At 42.0% G+C, this 19,313-nt stretch overlaps 1 protein-coding gene across 1 annotated transcript in view; it reads left to right on the top strand.

Moving 5' to 3' along the window:
* Positions 1-19,313, top strand: part of SFMBT2 (Scm like with four mbt domains 2) — a 77,865-nt gene that overhangs the window by 51,325 nt on the left and 7,227 nt on the right. The window contains exons 10-15 of the mRNA XM_026052463.1: positions 1,780-1,906; positions 5,433-5,546; positions 6,982-7,024; positions 7,483-7,553; positions 8,631-8,770; positions 14,701-14,810. Coding sequence (XP_025908248.1) covers positions 1,780-1,906; positions 5,433-5,546; positions 6,982-7,024; positions 7,483-7,553; positions 8,631-8,770; positions 14,701-14,810 — 605 coding nt within the window. The remainder of the gene's footprint in view (positions 1-1,779; positions 1,907-5,432; positions 5,547-6,981; positions 7,025-7,482; positions 7,554-8,630; positions 8,771-14,700; positions 14,811-19,313) is intronic.

The raw sequence follows: 19,313 nt of genomic DNA on the forward strand, positions 1-19,313 counted from the left end.
TTCTCTGCACAGAGATGCAATCTTGCCCTCATCACTCATGCAACCTCCTTGGCTGGTCGGTCCATTTGTTTCCTGACTGTGAGAGGCTCTTTGATAGAAGGCTCATTGCAAGCAGCTCTTCCATGCAGGACAGCCAGGCGTGGTGGTGGAAGTAGATATGCTGTCACCGTTTCCCCAGGGGGATATTTAAAGGGGAGAGGCAGTTATGAAAGGGATTGACATGACCCAATGCTTAGTAAAATAAACTCCCAGCTAACTGTTCTGCCATTGATTCTGTATAAATTAGCCTCCAGCACAGAACTGCAGTGAAAGGAGCTGGTGTGATGATAAATGACATTTCCTTGTGAGCCAACATAAAAAGGATTTAAACAAACTCACCTTGCTTTTCCATAGTCGTGCTTGTGAGCAGCTTTTGCAAGGTGAAGCTGATCCAAATGTTGGGTAGGGTTTAGAACAGTCCAAGCAGTGTTTGAGACTAAAACCACCTTTTGGGAAAGTCTTTTAATGAAATAAAGGTTGGATCCCAGAAGTCAGTGTGCAGTGCCCTTGGTGCTAGGTCCCGTGCAGATAGCGGGAGGATACTATTTAGGTTCAGCATCCAGTTGCCCACATGGGATTGGAGAGTCAGTGACAATTTTTGCCAATCTGAATTATTATTAGAGAGTCAAAATTGCARTTAGGGTAGAGAATCTTTTTTGCATTACTATTCTACATTTTAGGGATAGTGCTGGTGGGGATACTGGGAAGGAACTGAGTTTAAGTAAAGGGAGGGGAGATACTGGAAGGGATAGAGAGCTATAAGTGGATAAGTTGAGTAGCATGATGTTTGACTTGAGGGAAGACATGAGATCACTGAGCTTGCAAGGGAGATTTTGGGGAGGCTTGTATGTTCTTGGTGCTCCTTTGAACGTGGAATCATCTGCAACAGCTGGAAGCAGGGGTGCTGAGACAGGAGTCCTGATTGTCTGGGGTGCAGAAGGGATTGGGCAGGTTTCTGCAAGGGTTTGCCAAGGAGCTCATTGCCCTAAAGCTGCTGTTCTCACATGGTTTGAACTGCAGTTTCCCAAACTCTTCATAGAGCAGGAGCCAAAATGCTCTCTTAAACCCATGACCCTATATTTTGGTTCTTATTTGGGCAGATGACCCCTCATTTGGGTACCATAGCTATAACATCTTTGCCTTTTTAGGAAGGAGAGGAGGAGGGGAGTAGAGACCTCAGATGACCCATGAAAAATCTGTTTGTTTGGTGCAGCATATAAGTGTACAGAAACACTGCTGGGGCACTAAGCGCAGCCGGTTCCATCTGCACCTTCCAGCCACCTGCATGGATGGAGTTACGTATGTGAAGTCTTCAGACAAGGACCTTGCACACTGAGCTTAAAATCTCCAAAGGAGAAAAAGACTGATGAGTAGATTTGCTCAAGGTTGTTTGGCAGTTGTTAGCTTGGTCAGTGGTGCGAAGATGTGGGTCAGTGTTTCCCTGGGCTTCTCAGGCAAGATGGGGCGTTTGCTTTAAAAGGTTTCTCCTAGCAAGATGAAAGATAGCCAGGCAGGGCAGATCTTGAAACCTTCCTTAAAATACCCCATCACCAACAGTGGCCATCAGATGCATGACTGGCCATTTTCCTCATCTGTTACTAACATTTATTGTTCATAGGTTTGTCCAGGGCAGGTTCTGTTTGAATCTGCCATGGTAAATTGCTTCCATAGCTTATTGACTCCTACAACGCCTTCAGCCTACAAAGCCATGTTTCAGAGTTAGCTTTTTGTCTCTTTCAGACATCCTTCAGCCGTGGCTTTACCAAGAACATGAAGCTAGAGGCTGTGAACCCCAGGAACCCTGCAGAGATATGTGTTGCTTCTATCACCTCAGTTAAAGGACGATTGATGTGGCTTCACTTGGAAGGTATGTGCTGTAAATGCTTCTTGTCTTCTTTGTGCACTGATGTGTGGTTTATTAAATTCTCTCTTATCATCCATCTTCTGCCCAGTACTGCTTCCTCCAGCTTTGCTTTCTTTATRCACATTAAACAATAATCCAAATTATTAAGAATTATCTTCCCCTGTTCCCTCTGTGAGGGAGCCACAAGACCTTCCTCCACATGGGCTTCAGCAGTCAACTTCTTTGATGGTAGAAATCTCCCAACAGCCATCACAACCAACCGCTCTCCTGGAGAYAGACACCTGCGTTTTTAGAGTAGCTAGGACTTCCCAACATGTGCTCTTATGGGATCTCTTGTCCACTGTAACCTCATCCCTTCCTTACTCTTCCTTTCATTTCTTTTCCTCACCTTGATCTGTGCTATTCCATACCCTGACCATTGCATACTCGCGTCCCTCCACCCTGTGCACACGCCACTTCCTTCACCTAAAAGAGTTCTTGCAGGCATAAAAAGCAAGAAATATTTCCAATTCCAATAGCTTGCACAATACAGTTTGTGCAAGAGGAAAGATCTCTAATTGAAGCCGTTACATTCAGTATAAACATTAGCATTTAATGTAAATTCCCATATCTGTGCTAAACGCTTGCTCTAAAGCGTTAACAGAGACAGCCTCTTTACATGTTGCATCCAGAAAAGCAATGTCTTGCTGTGGACAAGGCTCTCCCAGTGCCTCTGAGCTGAATCCCCTCCTAAGAGCTTTAGAAATCAATTACTTCTTCCCGATGGAAAGCTTGGCAAGTGAGGGCTTGATGCAAAAACGTTAAGGCTTGCCCATTATAGTCAGTAGGGAATGCTGTTTCTTGGGTCTTTAAATCAACTATATACTCATATAGTACTATATCAACTCTATTCTACATATACTACAATCAACTATATTCTCATATACTAGACGGACAAGGAGAAGGCCACCTTTTGTCTTTTAGTTTTAAGTGTGAGGCTTTTTTTTTTTTTTCAACTTTTCATAAAAATCCTTTGTGCATCCCTTTTGAGTTCTGATGTATCGGTGCTAGACATTTCTTTTATAGCTCAGTACCAGGAATTGAATGATCCGCTGTAAAAGGAAAAGATGCAAAGTACTGCAGAAATAAAAAGGTATTCTCTATGCTGTTGCAACCATTGACTATAGTAGAAGACGGTTGGATTGAACTATGGAAAAAAACAAAGAAACAACAAACTCCTACTTGCAGGGTTGTAAAATATGGCTTGGTTTATGGCGCGTTATTTTGACTCCATTAATACACTGTTATTTGTAACTGATTATTTATATTCCWTTAGCAACGAGACACCTTAGTTACCGGGGAGCTCCATTGCTCAAGTCCTCGGGTCCCACCATTTATCAGAGCTCCATCTGAAGCCTTCATTGTTGTGCTGCCCATTTTACTCTTTGACGGCCCAAACGGCAGCCGTAAAACAGGCTGCAGGAGTTAAGCAGCATCGAATTAGGCATGAGGGAACATGGCTTAATAAATCACGCTTTGTACAGTAGCAAAACTCTGTAAACTTCAGAGTATTTAATGAGCAGTGGTATAGTTTCCCTGCGGTGGTGAAGTGCAGGGCCTATACAAGGCTTTGCACTTCCCATCGCTTTCTGCTGCTTTATTACTCGTCATCTGCACTGTTAATTTTTACTGGTTCATTTTAGATTTTAAAGCTATAACTTTCTGCTTTGAATTTATGCAAGTTCTAATGAACATTCACTGTCCATGCTAGGAATTTGAGGAAAACTCTCTCCTTAACCCCTTCTCTAAAGAAATTTTCCAGAAATCTGCCATAAATCATTTCCCAGAATTACTCCTCTATGCTATCCATCTTGTAAGATCTGTAACAGGCGATGGAAATTCCTCACCCTTTTTTCAGGGTCCGTGTTCTCTGCTTTTCCATTTCACCTCACAAGTCTCATGGATGTTTCTTCATTTGGGAAGACAGCACTGTAAAACACAGCAAATTAATGAGTTTCAAACAGTCTGTTTTACAGTTATATGAGTGAGACAAAATTGAGCAGTTAAGATGTTGGAAGTAGAAGGACGTATTATCAATTGCCATAGGAAAGAAGCATTGCCACGTAGGCTAGAGAAGATGTGGATAAGTCCTACAAGACAGGCACGGTGTTTCTGCAGGAAAGAGTAAATATTATGGTGTTTCCATAATCAAGAGCGTGGCTGCAGTCATAAACTTTGAAAATGTCACACATGCTTAAGTTTTTGTAAGCAGGAAAGTGCATTTGATTTGTTTGCTGGGCCAGAATAGCACCATAGAACTGTTGTGATGATGAAAATTATGCATTTTGTGGTGGACTGTGGAGCTGGAATATGTTTTAGCTGGACACCATRGCTTCCACCTGGTATAAGCTGGGCAGTGACCACTTGGTATTTTCAGAGGGAGGGAAGTGGTTTTCCAGGGAATGCCAGTGGCTACAAATAACTYTTTGCATTGTGGCTCATCCTGCTCAAATCATGTGCCTTCATTCCTTCTTCCTCCCTTCCCCATCTCCCAGTGAAACGGGGACTATACCTTTGAGGAATGATACATGAACAGGATGCAGGGCTTAGAGTATTACCATGAAGACCCTCATATATCTCTGCAGATTGCAGGGTTTCTTTTTTRTCATCATGTGAGCATCAGTACCTATTTTCATGATGCCTTTGGATGTTTTCATGCTTTCACTCTCAAAACAAACATTGATGTAATTAAACAGTGTTTACTCAAGATCCACAGTTGGTCTGAAAGCCTTTGAAGCCTTCAGGAATATTTCAGCTTTCTTCAGTAGTGACCCACAAAAGCCAAGATGGGACAGTTTTTTTTTCTAAAACAGATGCCATCACCAAACTGGAGGTTGACTCTAAGTGGAGGTTTCTCAATAGAATTTTAGAGTCAGTGTTTTGCTGGTAGGCTTAATAATTCTGTCTTTGTTAGGATTGTCATGCTGCCGGTCCCTCATGATCAACTCACTTTTGACATCTGGTGAGGAGCCCCAGTAGAAGTGGTGGCACCTTTAGAGTGGCTATCTCCCACCTTTAAAGGCAGTGACTTCAGGGTTGAGCTGCACAGATAAGCATCAATGGGGCAGTGGGTGCATAAAAGCCTGTCCTATCATCTACTGTCTTGGTAGGACCCGTGTGCATGCTTGTACTGGGATGACCAGGCGCCCAGYTAGCTTCTGCTTATTTGCTCATCTATCTCTACTCCTAAACAAGACATCTTGTTGAAGGACGTGTTGACCTCACTGGCYCTTGGCCGCTTCACTATGCACCCTTAATCTGCTCCTTAGGTAGTTTTTCCCTGGAACCACACTGCACTGCAAATGCAACAGCCTTATCACTGCTGTCGGTGCCAAATTGAAGGTGAAATGATGCCTGGATTTGACGCAGGGAAACAGATYTATTTTTATGTATTTCATCATTTTGCCTCCCTTGGTTTGTGATAGATGTTTGTATGGTGCCGAGCTCAATATTCCCATATCTAAACTGCATTATAAATTTGTGTTTATAGGTTTACAGATGCCTTCTCCAGAGTACATAGTTGATGTAGAATCTATGGACATTTTCCCAGTTGGCTGGTGTGAAGCGAATGCTTATAACCTAACTCCACCACACAAAGCTGTTTGTAAGTACATGTTGACTTCAAGCAGAATAGATAGTGTTTCAAAGAGTTTSTCTTATGCCTGTAAATCAGTCCTTGGAACTACCAAACTAACTAGTAAGCAGTAGTAATCAGTCTGTAACCATACTGTAAGAATTATTAACAAGCCTAATTACTGACACAGCTCCACACCTGTGCTGTTGACTAATTTGTACTTGCCTGTGTGATCTGTCCCTCTAAAAATGATGCTGTTTGCTTTGGGAAAGACTCCTGAGCCACGCTCCTTTAGTGGTGCTTCCTATCATCTCTATGGCAGAGTGCACACTATGAGGGACAAACTATCCAGTGCAGGGAAGTGAGTTAGGAATGCAGGACTGGGACTCATAAAATAAAATACATGAATATAGTCTATTAAGGTCATCTAGGTGCTCCCTGTCCAAGACAGAATCAGCATCACCTAGGCTAAGGAATGTTCACGTGCTCTCCTGTGGTGGAGTTTGCGCCTCTTCCCAGGTGATGTGCTCTGTTATCTTGCTGCTCTTCTAGCATCCTAGAATCATTAAGGTTGGAAGGGATCTTTAGAGATCCTCTAGTCTAACCCCCTGCACACTCAGGATCACCTACAGCATGTGGCACAGGATTGTGTCCAAGTGGGTTTTGAAGATCTCCAAAGACGGAGATTCCACAACCTCTCTTGGCAACCTGTTCCAGAGTTCTATCACCCTCACTGTTAAGAATTTTTTCCTCAAGTTCTTGTGGAACTTCTGATGCTTCAGTTTGTGGCTGTTATTACTCCGGAGATTTTCCTAGCATTTACCTAGGAGTCTAGCAGGAAAGAGAGGAGCCACAGTATTGCCATGTCCCCAGCTGGAAATCACTGGCTGAGATCGGGTGTCCTGGTGCTCTCACCGAGCCCATCCAACTCCGATCTCAAGCCACCAGATGAATAATTATCCTCACAGTTTATATTACTTAACATGTGAAAGGCAAATTTTAAAATGTGTCAGCCTTTTTGAAGAGTTAAATATTCTTATGTTAAAAATCAGGCAGCCAGGGCCTAATTTGGGAGACTACTGCTATGGCAACATTAAGCAGCCTTATYGCAATTTATAGCTGAAGATAAATTATGCTGGAAGTAATCGTACTCATAAAATATAATCCTATCCATATGTGTTTATGGAAAAAAAAGTGTTTTTATTTTAATTTTTTTTTTACATAGATCCCATAAAACACAATATTAACATTCTTGAGGAAAGATTAAATGCGCTGTTACATCTTTAAAACAGGTTTTTATGTAGTAGTGACTTAAAAAGAAAGATGGCAATAGTAATTAAGTACCATTTAATTGTGTTAAAAGTTATTACAGTCAGTGCACGTATGCAGCTTTTTGTATATTATGTGTGTACTTTGTAGGACAGAGGAACACAAAAGTATTCTTCTCTCTCCTTTATTTTTGCAGTACAAAAGAAGAGAAGAATTGCAGTTGTGCAACCAGAAAAACAGTAAGTTTTTTTGAGAGGGGCCTCAGGCTGATATTTTTATAGTGATGAATCAGATCTCAAAAAAAAAAAATACTTGTGAGCACATTAGAAGCTTTTTGCAATAGAGCTATCTTACTAGTTGGGGCTGTGTGGCCAATATCCCAACTTCTGGTCACTGGTAAGGGATGGTTAGAGAAGCATCTACCAGGATGTATCTAGTTCTTCCAGYTTCTAAAAACCAAAATTCAAGGCACTTGAGGTAGTGTGTGAAAATACTTGCAGTTTAGAGGGTTGAAATGTTTGTGTCCATTTCTGGAATATGTGTCTGGAATGAGTGGTCTGCGTGGAGGTAGGGCTGCGTTCGGAGCTTCTCCGTGCTTTGCTCCCAGCAGATTTGTATCACCTCTCAGGTCCAGCAGGAAGCTYGAACAGCTCCATCTGTGCCCTCTTGTTCAACATGTTGAAATGTCGTTTCACAGGTTACCATCCACAGTGCCTGTTGAGAAGATACCTCATGACCTCTGCCCGGTTCCTCATCCGGACACCACAGGTAACGGCATCCTCAGGGTCTTCTCCTTGATTCGAGGTGGAGGTGTCTGTAGAGAGAGGAGAACCCCAAAGAGCATGTCCTATGGGAAAGGGGCAACCAAAGCCAAATCCCGCAGAGGGTATAGACTTGCAAACAGCAGGTTTCTGTGATTTACATCTAGTCCTCTGTGTGCAAATGTTGCATCTTRCTTGGGTTACCTGGGCTTCCTTATAGCTTCCCTAGTTCAGCTAATGATGTGATGGCCGGGCTAATGAAGTGGAAATGGATGCACCTTTTTAATTGGCATCCATGAAATTGCTTATGCCAGAACTTAGTGCATCCTTATATTAGCATCACGGCTGTGTGCTATGGCYGCTACTTCAGCTAAAGGTGATTTTTTTTTTTCTTCCCGTTGCTGATGGCAGGGGGTTCAGAGAGTACAATATTCATGCAGTTAATTGCATTGACATTGCAGAAGGGGCAGGATTTAACTCACCTTGCTGCAGTGGTTTGCAAGACACGCACCTACATCCCAACCTAAACCTCAGGGCCTTCTTAAAGGGAAATGCAGAAGAAACAGGTTCTTTCTAGGTATGATCATCTGGGTTATGTGAATAGCCATCTGTCCAGCATATGCACCACACCTGGAGACACCKGCTTCTCCCTATGGGCTCATGGAGCTCAGCATGATTATCTTGGATTCAGAAAACTCTGTAGATCCAAGTTGGGTCAGATGAGTAGCACCTCAGTCCTTACCTAGTTAGGCAGTTGCTGAACAGAAGTTGTAGAGCCTTTCACCTATATTTATTCCCTGAGTCGCTTCCTTATCTGTGAGAAGCAGGTAACATGTTCCCTGTCTGCTGATATGCAATCAAATAGCTCATATCTGCAATGCAAGTTATGAAGGAGCTTCAGATCACATTATGAGGGAAATCACATCCCCATTCTCTTTCAGTAGAATGTATGACCAGAGCAGTTGCTATGAAACTTTCCTTGTCATGTCCCCTTTCCCCTCCTTCTGTACATCTAGGAGGAGGAAGTGCTTGATTTGCTGTACAAAAGTGCTGAACACACATGAATGTTGCTTTCTCCTTGCAGGCACCATCAATGGGAGATACAGCTGCCCTCAGCTCTACATCAACCACCGCTGCTTCTCAGGTCCATATTTAAACAAAGGCAGAATAGCAGAGCTACCTCARTCTGTTGGGCCTGGCAAGTGTGTTCTAGTCCTTAAAGAGGTATGGATCAGCTACCCTTTGGGGAGGATTTCAAGGGAGAATGTGAGTCGTGTTGCAAGGTGTCCAGCGTAAAAAGGAGAACTGACCTTGAGTTCAATAGTGATTTTCTAATATGGTTTTCCTTTAGTCAAGGTTGCATGCTCAGAAATGAAGATAAGTACATGCATTAGGGTTTTTTGTGGGGGAGATGACAGTTTTGAAACATGGGAAGTTTTCTTGGTTAGGAATGAGTTTCATCCATCTGTGACTATTGTGCAAGAGAGATGTTCCAACTGGAACAGGTCCTCCAGGATGGCTACTGTCCATGGTCTGTGGACAGGTCTATGGTGTTGCTATGGACCTTTTTCTCCTGGAACAAGTAATGCAGCATCCTCACTGCTGTTGTGCCGGTTCTTCATGACTGACATCCTCCCATGTGTGACCTTCTCATGGGGCCTGAGCCTTCAGGATCCAGAGTTAACAGGAGTGAAAGTCAAGCCTGTGTATGTGATGTGCTGTAGGGAAGCTGTGGCATGCTCCGATCTGGCTGAATGCAGTGGAGTTAATCCCAAACAGCMCTGATGGCAGGGAACCAAAATCTGTTCACTTAATCCTGACCAAATAATGCTTGCTTGCTTTGGGACACATCCACAGTGTGCTGAGTGCTTAMCATTGGGGAAAAGCTGGCTTATCTGAAAAATACGTGTAAAATTTCCTGCACAGACTAGAGTCCATGTAGAAATGAGAGGCAAGGTGACTTCTGGTGGGCAAGAACAGGAGTGTGGTAACGTTGGATCAAACAGTTGGCACCTTAAAAACTTTTTCTACTTGATTCTTCTAAAAATCATGATCTTCTGGCTTTCTACCCTGGATTTGTAGGAACCCTGCTTAACACAGATATTTATGATTCAAGGGTATAGCTGACATCTCTCTGCCCTCAATGGAAAGACACAGGAGCTTTAGATCTCCATTCATATATTGGATCTGTAAAAGCCTCAGTGCTAGCTCAKTTGTGGATGTTGGTGGTTGTCTGAGTGAGATGTCTCCCACCCCCTTAGCAGAGGCGTGTGAAGTGTGAGACTCCATCTCATTCACCTTTGAGAACGTGCCTGTACTTTAGAGTGACTCGTGCGTCCTCATTTGCTTGCTCTTAACCTCTGTAAGCTTCTTTACTCAACAGCGCTGTTTGATGTCTCACGTGGATAAAAGCTGGGCTGTGGAGAGAGCTCAGTAATCCAGCTGCTTGTGCAGGTGGGACACTTGGATCTGAAAGAAGCAAAAACAAAATAGCCCTCAGCAGAAAGCAGGATAAAGTGGTTGCAGAGCAAAAGTTGACAGCTGCCAAATTTGAAAGCAGGTCCGTATCGGCTTGCTGATGGGGAACGTTAGCAATCTGCTGCTACTTGAAAAGCAGACAATGAAAAAGCAGCATGGGGCAAACATGAGGCATGCACAGCCAATATTTAAACTAATGTTTCTTCCTCCTATCCCTCTAGAATTTGGATTTTCAAAACATATGTAATAGCTTCTGCAAGAACCTTACCTAGAGTTTTATGTCTTTTCTATGTTCACTTACACCAGCTCCTTCAGATTCCAGAGGAATGGAACTTATTCTCATCTGTCAAAATGAACTTGAGCAATTCTGCTGATTTTCTTAAAAATAACCTATATTTCCTTGCTGTGCCTTTTTGCAGAATTGCTTGCTGCAGGAACGAGTGTCAATGAAACACAGGGTTTTTGCTCATGGAGACATGAATGACCTCCCAAGGAGCAGGGCTGTGGCAATGGCCCACCGTAGCCCAATGGTATTTTGCAGTAAATCCAAGCTCATTTGTTTCATATAGACATGAGGGTTTGGTCCAAGTTTTAGGAAGAATGAAGAGGCATTTGGGACTTTGCTCTGAGAGGAATCTGCCTGAATCCTATTAGCTGCTGTCATGATGGATATCAGCAGCTCTGTGTCCCATGGAGAGGGGTCAGGTACCCAGCACCTGCAGTAAGCAAGAGGTGGGAGATACCTGCTGACGAACAGGTTCTGTGATCTCTCCGTGCACACACCCCATGACCACAACCTCAAAGCTTTGAAGGGCTGCGAAGTCCTCCAAGGGTTGTGGAGAAGAGCTGTCATTCCTATGAACCCATTCTCAGCACTGAGGTTGATGGCTTTGTCTCACTTTATGCCTGTAGATGTTGTGGCTTGGAGACGGCAAATGCATTATAATTATCTCTCTCATTATATTGAAAAATTGCAGGCTACTGTAAATTATGTATCAGTGTAACTTGTTTGGAATAGATAAATTATGCATAGGCTTTATTTCTGCAGCCCACAGGGGAGTGGCGGAGAAGACAAGCCTACACTGAGAGTACTGTAACATCAATCTCCTGCTTCGTCCCCTGGCCCAGTTCAGCTAAAACAAGAAGAGAGCAGATGTACCCTCCCCTTCAGCAGCAGCTGATGGGAAATCTTGCTGCTGGTGGGTGCTGAGGAGGCAGACCTCTACCCTCTGCCTTCCTCCACACTTGACCCTCAGGGGGCTATACCAAAAACCACAGCACAACAAGGATTCATGCTGCTGCCTCCTTTCCCCCAAGATCTTGTTGTTCCTTCATCACAGACCCTGCAGGATAGCAGCTCTTGAGCAAGATTTCTAGGCAATATTTTGCAATTGCAGCTTATCCGGTAGTATGATCAGAAGTACTTGCTTTAATTGTGTGTATGTGTCTGTGTGTATTTTTGCATTCATGCAAAGCTGCAGATGAGTGAAAGGTAACTTTCTGGTATGGATTACCAAACTCATTTTTAAAGCCCATCTGTTAATTATTCCCAGTGCCACCACAAATCCCTATTGGGACCAGTGGTTTCTTGTGGCTTACTTAGATGCTGACTTCAGAGTCAGAGGCTTTCCATCCAACTTCTCACTTTGAGAGGCAGGTGATGGGGGTTTAACATCACCTTTGAAGCTTATCTTCTTTCTAACATACATGTTTGAAAAAAAGAAGTTGAGATTTGGAGCAAGATATAGCAGAGATACCAGTTCCTACTGTCCAGCAACTGCACCAGTGCTGGAAAAGAGTGGCTTTATAATAGCATGTTACAATGTAACAAACTATTTTAAATTAAATTAAATTAAAATGGGTAGACTGCCTTCTTGATGTAGCTGTTGGATCACGATAACTAAAAAAAATCTCTGAACAATTCTTCCATCTATGCCAACAACTTACTATGGCAACATCTCCTAAAAACAAAATGTCTTTTTAAGACTGCAAGTGATCTGTACCCCATGAGATTTTAGGGAAATATGTTCTAGAGATTAGCCTGACTGCATACTGCTGTTGTTATTCTTAAGTCACTTTGCTCTTTCTCTATTAAAAATAAAGGACTTAAGGTCCTGACCAACTAATGGAAATAGAAAAAATCGGACAGCATTTTTGAAGGAAATCTGTTGCACTTTGCAGTTTGAAATTTTAGGAGCCCTTAATGACTTTTTAAGAGAAATTYGCATAATTAAATCAGATGTCTCAATTGCAGTGGTAAAGTAGGTTGCACTAAGCCGTAAGTGTATGACTGATCCAAGCTGATGGACTTATCATGGTCTGGATGGTCAGATAGTCCAAATCAGATAGATCTTCTATAGTCCAAAGAGATATGAACTTCATTTCTACGAGAGGGTTTGATAACATGCTCTTCAGGACTGCTCGGTGGACTTCTCCTCACCTGTTCTCCAGCTTTGGATCTAACTGTATTTTTGTAGATGTCATAYGCAGCCTTGAGTATGGCAAAAGTTAAGTCTTTATGTACTTGCAAATCTATGACTTTGGAAGCTTTATAGCTAAAGATGAMAGGTGCTAACTGGGTGAAGCTGATAGTGGTGGTGCTGTGTGATCATGCTCACAAATGTCTCCTATGGGTTCTGAAAATCCAAAGAAAGTGTCAAAATAACTTCATAGATTTATAACTTTTTTTTTTTTTAATTCCAGTTAGTTTTCTCCCCAAGAAACAAAGTATTCTAGTCTCTTCCTAGTGTTTAACAGTGTGTGAGATTGGGGGATAATGTTGTTAGAAGATAACCTTATTAGTATGATAATGGACTCCTGCTGCAAGGTAGAATGCCAGGCCCAGTGACACATATGAAATACATGATACATGAGGAGTAAAAGCTAACACCTTTTTTTTTTCATTATTGTTTTGTCCTTTCCCTAAAGGGAAATTATTATTCTGTCAAAACGCTCCTTATAAGATGAGTTTAGAAGATTACTGAGAGTCATGGTGATGACAAGCTAATTTAGTGGGAAGTGTGGGTATGTGGAGTGTCTTTGCAGGGCTGAGGYTCACTGAGTGTCTTGGATAATGCCTGAGCAAGCCAGGGTGGGTTTAGAAGAGTACATTAAAAGAGATTTTCCACTGTGCTCTTGCAGAGGACTACTTTATTTTATGGCCTGAGAGGGAAAGATATTTCATGGACTCTGAATTTGTGTGGAGATTTTGCAGATGCTACAGGTTTTTTGAAAACCTACCTTTTCTTTATGCTCCCATCAGAGCTGGCCACTTGAGAAAGTCATGTCTGGCTGGAGGGATGGGAAGGTGCACATTAGGAGAGCATTAGTATTACAGTGCCTTAGCCTCAGTTATGTCTTCTCCATGTGGAGTGCAGTCAAGTGGGAAATTCTAATTAAAAGAGGATTTTGTGCATTTAGCTGCTACAGACTCCAGTGTCTTTGCTTTGCTCCTTTTGAAATGTTTGGATTTTGAGTGAAGTTGGGGGAAAAAATAAGTCGGGGCATAAGCCTGCTTGAATAGAGCCATCTTAGACTCAGCCAGTGGTAACTGCTGCAGTGGGTTGTGAGCAAATGGAAAGCAGCTGGATAATTGCAAGTAGGGCAGTATTTTAGTTTCCCTGTCTGTGAGATCGGGAGGATGCTCCTGCCCCTCCTCATGTGGTATTTTGAGATGTACACATGAACAGAGCTGTTGCTACTATTATCAGGCACTAGAGAGGCTTTAGGTCTCTCTAATTACATTTTTTTAAAGAGATGTTCCTATAGTGTTTACAAGGGCCCAGTGATAAATCAGATTTTGTTTCTAGTAAATAAACTAGCTAGGCTACTTAAACATTGCTGTTTTGCTTGGTAATATACAGCATTAAGTGAAGTCCTTGCCCGAAAATGATTCATCCCATGTATTTTTTTGAAATGCCAGAAAATCCTCATGTTGTTGGATCAAAAAAAAAAAAATGTACTGTTTGCAGTGTGACTTGCTGGGTATTTCATAGGTGCTGAGGAAACTTAACTCTCATCAATCATTTGCAGGCCTCCAGGGAGCTAAGGGTAGACATTAGGTAGAGAGCTAAATTATATCAAAACTGATACAGATCAACTGCAGGGTCATTCATGTCCATACAAAGCACTGTGTACTAAACATGGTCTAGTGCTGTGAAGAGATTTGTTTTTCTTATGTTTATCTCCTTAGGCGACACACAGACTATTAAAGCTTGGATTCTGTAAGCTAACAGTAGGAGTTGTTTTTGTTCTTGAAGACTTTGGGTTAAGTGGATTGGCACACAGCTGTGGTCACACCTAGCAGATACAGACTGGGCTTCAGCCGTGCCTCCTGCAAGCTCCTTTCATTTTCATTTTCCATTAAATTGAGGATGCAGGGAGTGACACATGCTTTGGGACAGCCTTGGTGGAAAGGGTTTGACTCAAAGCCCAAGTGCAGTTTCAGAGGAGACCATTGGGGTCAACCCCATTCAACCTATTTGCAGCTTCAGATGGAGGCATCATCTTGGCATGTTGATCAGCTCTGGGACCTCTTCACACTGGATCTACCATGTACTCTGTGCAACCTTGAACCTCAGTTGGCACTTGTAGCAGCTCTTGCCGTGCATCCCTGATGTATCCACTGAGGCCAAGGACTGCAACCCATGGGCAATGCTGGTTTTGTCTCTCTTTAGGTTCTTAGCATGGTGATCAACGCAGCTTACAAGCCAGGGAGTGTTTTACGGGAACTGCAGCTCGTGGAAGACCCTCAGTGGAATTTCCAGGAGGAAACACTCAAAGCAAAGTAAGTCTTCTGTGCATGCCCTTTTCTTTGCTACCTTCAAGAAATGGAACTGTCTGGGAAAAAAAAATGAGAGAACAAAAGTTTTTATTACTGTGAAAGTTTTTCTTTTGTTGTTATTATTTTGCTTCAAGGAATTATGTTTGGCTTGTTCTGGAGCAGCTTAGGAAGTGAAATATTCACCTGAGCATTTCATTTCTTTTGTCTTTTTTCTTCAGCAACCATCTGGATTTTGAAGCAAAATGCAATGTTTGTTCAGCAAAGTCCTGACTTTATGATAAGCTACTCCTATGAACTTGGCTGTTATTGAATTCAGTCAGTTCAAGGCTTTTCTAAATGTAGCTGTATTACTGCTTTTAATATAGACCCTGTCACTCTGCTGCAGAAAGATCTGTCAAGAATTAATCTCTGGAAGAAAGAAATACAAAAATATTGCATACAAAATAGTACAGACACATTTTTAAGCAGGAAAGTGATTGGAACAAAATACCAAGAGGTCTGACATCCACACCAAGATTTGATGTCTTTCTAGGGTATTCACTAGAATATATATTAAAGTTTTRTGTCTCTGTTTTGTGTCTATAAAATACTAGATGTACCAGCAAAAGCTTTTTATTTCCCTTAAAACTTTAATATATACTCTCTGAATTCTTTTTTTTTATGTAATAGATACTGTATTCAGTATGTATCCCTGCAACCATTATTCCTTGTAAAGAGGAGTGTCTCACCATAGAACCTCCAAAGAGCAATTATTCCCATTTTATTAACATACTGCTGTCAGAAAAAAAGTTTTTCGAAGCACCTCTCACTACTAACTAGCTTAAATGCCTTAAATCTTTGAGTGCTAAAGGTAAATGTGATGAATTTCACTACTTGTATAGAACTCTATTACTCCCTTTTTAAATATATGCAGTAAGCTTTTGATTATTTGAAATAGTTGGCTCTCAGTTATGACATTGATTTCTATTGTGTTTGATCTTTGGCCATGTAGACATTACAGAAAGCTTATGTGTACTGTGATTGAGGGAGAGAATTGAGAACCCTTTACTCTGCAAAATCAGAAACTGTCCTTCTGAAGGAGGACTGAAAATAGAAATGAGAGACTACTAGAAAACCTGATTTTTAATGTGGTTCTATTACCCATGTGACAGTCATATTTCTGGTGTTATTCAAATGAAATTTTGCATATGCAAGATCAAAAGATSATTTTTGCATGTGCAGATTTTCGTTAAAAATAAGTCATGATCTATGGGCTGTTTTTCATTGATGCCAGGCTCCAGCACCTTATTCTGACAAATGCCAGATATAGCAGCCCGACTGATACTTAGTGGTTGTGAAACTGAATTACACATTCTCACCCTAATGTTCTCTCGTTCATCTCTACCTTCCCCTCTGGCACTTCTATCCATTCATTCTCGTGTCTGTTTTTCTCCACCTATCTATTCAGCAGAGGGGCTAGCCTGCCAGGATATATCTTATGCCTGTATAGTCCTCCAGACAAAACRATGTGAGTCCTTTCCAGCAAAGATATTTACATGTCATTTTGGGCACAAGTGTTGTTGTACATCCACTGTCCTACCAGGGATCAGCGAGTCAGGCAGCATCTTTCCRCTTTGTCAAGATGAAGAACTTTCCCTAGGAATCATTGCAGGCTCAAAGCGACRACAACAAGTTTTATAGTGACTTCTGTTCTCATCTCAGTGTGGCATTTTACTCTGGGTAGTAGAGAGACAGAGCTTTTGAGTCCATACCATGCTACAGTAGTTACGTGGCGTCACTGGGACTGTTTCATTGAGAACTCTTCTGGGATTTTAATTGCATCTGGTTATGCAGAAACATCAAAGAGAACAAGCTCATGGAATCAGCTAACCCAGGATGTGCAAAGTGACACATGACATGTTACATCAGGTATGACACTCGTGTGTGCTCCTGAATGTTAATCAGAGATCTGTAACGAGCAAACGGCTGTCTCTGCTGACTTCCAACTACGATGGCTCCCAATGGTATCTTGCTGCTAATGATGACAGCTCTACAGCCAGCTGGAGCGTTTGTGCTGTAATGTGACATGTTGTGTCGTCGCCTTCCTTCTGATGTGAGCTGGCATCTTGGATCTTGACAATGTTGTTGTTTGTTTACTATGATGGTTGGAGCAAGGTAAAGCAAAGGGGAATGAGGAGAAAGGTGAAGACAAGACCAGTCTTTCCTACCAGCCTGAACTCAAACTTGTTTCTGGCCAGGAATGCATTATCACAGTCCTAGGGCAACCTGCATTCAGTTGACTCTGCTATCATGTGAATGACCAGCATGGAATCAATTACACCAGCCTTGCCATGAATATAAACAGCCTAGATGATTGTCCCAACAGATGTGTTTGCACAGTGTGATGGCAGTCGCTTCCCATCAGCACTGCTGACTCTCCATGAAAATAGTCAGACCTGATTTACTGGTAATGATGAGCTAGAACTGTCAGTCCTGATCCCGTGAATTCCCAAGAGCTGTGGGCATTCAGCCCTTGCAGCTTTGATGGTTTAATTTCAGATTTGCTGTCCTGGTCTTGTATACAAATGCTCACGGGTCTTTTCTGTTTCTAAGGGCTTTTATTGCTTCATCTGCAAGCCACGCTACAGGAAGCTCACCCATTTTTTGCAGTATTTAGGTAGGACCAGAGTATGCAGAGTGTTTGTTTTCATACTATGAAACTGAGTTAATCAAAAGTAAAAAAGAGAGAAAAAAACGATGTTTCTGAACATTTCATTATCTCAAATTCTGAGACCTGCCCAAATCTAGCAGCTGAATWCCAAGAATATTAACCCATAATCACAGAAACCATTGCTTATTTATGAGAGTATGTTTCAAAGAAAGTCTTTTTACTGTGGATGCTTTACAAGATTTCCTTTCATCTGGGATGAATGATGCTAAGGTACTTTATGCGTTCTTTGCTTCAGTCTTAGCTGGCAAGATTTGTTCTCGGGGCTCGCAGGTCCCTGACACCAAGGGAATGAAGCGTTACTGGCAGACAAAAAAAGGAATTGGAGATTACGTAAGATACCAGTCCACATGACTGGAAGAGATGCAGCYATGGCTGCCTGGTGGAACGGGCCAGTGTCATTGCAGGACCAATGTCTGTTGTCTTTGAAAGGTCATGATCATGGGGAAGGCTTCCTGGAGTCTGAAAGAAGGCAAGCATCCGTCTTCAAGAAAGGCAAGAAGAAAATCCAAGTACTTTCAGGCTGGTCAACCTAAACTCAATCCATGGGGATTCTGAGGCAAATCCTCTTGGCAGCCATTTCTAGGAATATGCGGGACCAAAAGGTGACTYGGAAAAACCAGGATGGATTTACCAAGGACAAGTTGTGCCTGCTGTGATAAGACGACTGGTTTGGTAGATGAGGGAAGATCACTGGAGGTTGTTTACTTCAACTTCAGTGAGGTTTTAAACACAATCTCCCATACTGTCCTTATAGCCAAACTCTGGAGATATGGATTGTCCCATGATAAGTTGAAAGGAAAACTGATTGGACAACTGCGCTCAAGGGATTGCAATCAGTGATATGAAATCCAAGTGGCAGCTGGTTATTAGCAGCCCCACTCTCAAAATCAATATTAATCTATAGCTTGTATCATTTAGTTTTCCCTCTACATCAGCTTGGCTTTCAGTGCTATGTACTGGAGATAGAAGCTGTCAGGATTAATGGAATGACTTTTTTTTGGTCCATAATCAGGAGGAGACTTAACCGGACATGTCCTTACAACTAGTAAAATGGCAGGGACCTCACTGAAATTTATTTTCAAGTCCCAYTGGCCAATATAGACAGATTCTAATTCAACCATAATGAAGCAGATGTGTCATGGCACAACAGTCTCTAGCTGCTGCTCCTAGGTGACATTTTGTTCTCATAAACTTCTATTATGTTCCATCCCAAAGGAAGGTTCCAAAGAAGAGTAAGTGTAATATTTCCAGCAAGATGTTATTAGCTGAAGATTATTCCTCATGGATTAGCCAAGATTCCGAGCACATTTTTCCTGGGAATAATTTCAGCCGTTAGGGTTTCTCCAACTTTGGTGTTTGTGGACTGAGAGAAGGGGAGACAGAAAAGGAATAGATGTTTGACTTTAGGTGTAAAGCCTTTTTTTAAAGGAAAAAGGAAGGAAAGGAAGTGATTTCCAAGAAGGCTTGAAATGTGATTTGACACATCTGTTTTTGAAGACTTAGCACTGTTTTACTGTTTATGCAAGTTACTTGCAGCTTAAAAGTGGGAAGACTGGAGTATTAGTATGAAAGTATCAATAGGAATATCAGGTGTAAGCAGTTTTTTGAATGACGCTAGTGGAAAGAGGTTTCCTGGTTTTATCCTAGGAACTCTTTGGACGGGGCATTTTAAACAAGCTCAGATTACGTTTGGTGGTGTTTATGTTGAAAGGCTTTAGGGTGAAGCATGGAAAATGTTAGTAGATCCTGCTTTATAGTTGAAAGAAGTGCTACCTAGGCCTTTTTTTTTTTTTTTT

This window comes from Nothoprocta perdicaria, unplaced genomic scaffold, assembly GCF_003342845.1.
Source record: "Nothoprocta perdicaria isolate Ctin4 unplaced genomic scaffold, notPer1 scaffold_89, whole genome shotgun sequence".
NCBI lineage: Eukaryota > Metazoa > Chordata > Aves > Tinamiformes > Tinamidae > Nothoprocta > Nothoprocta perdicaria.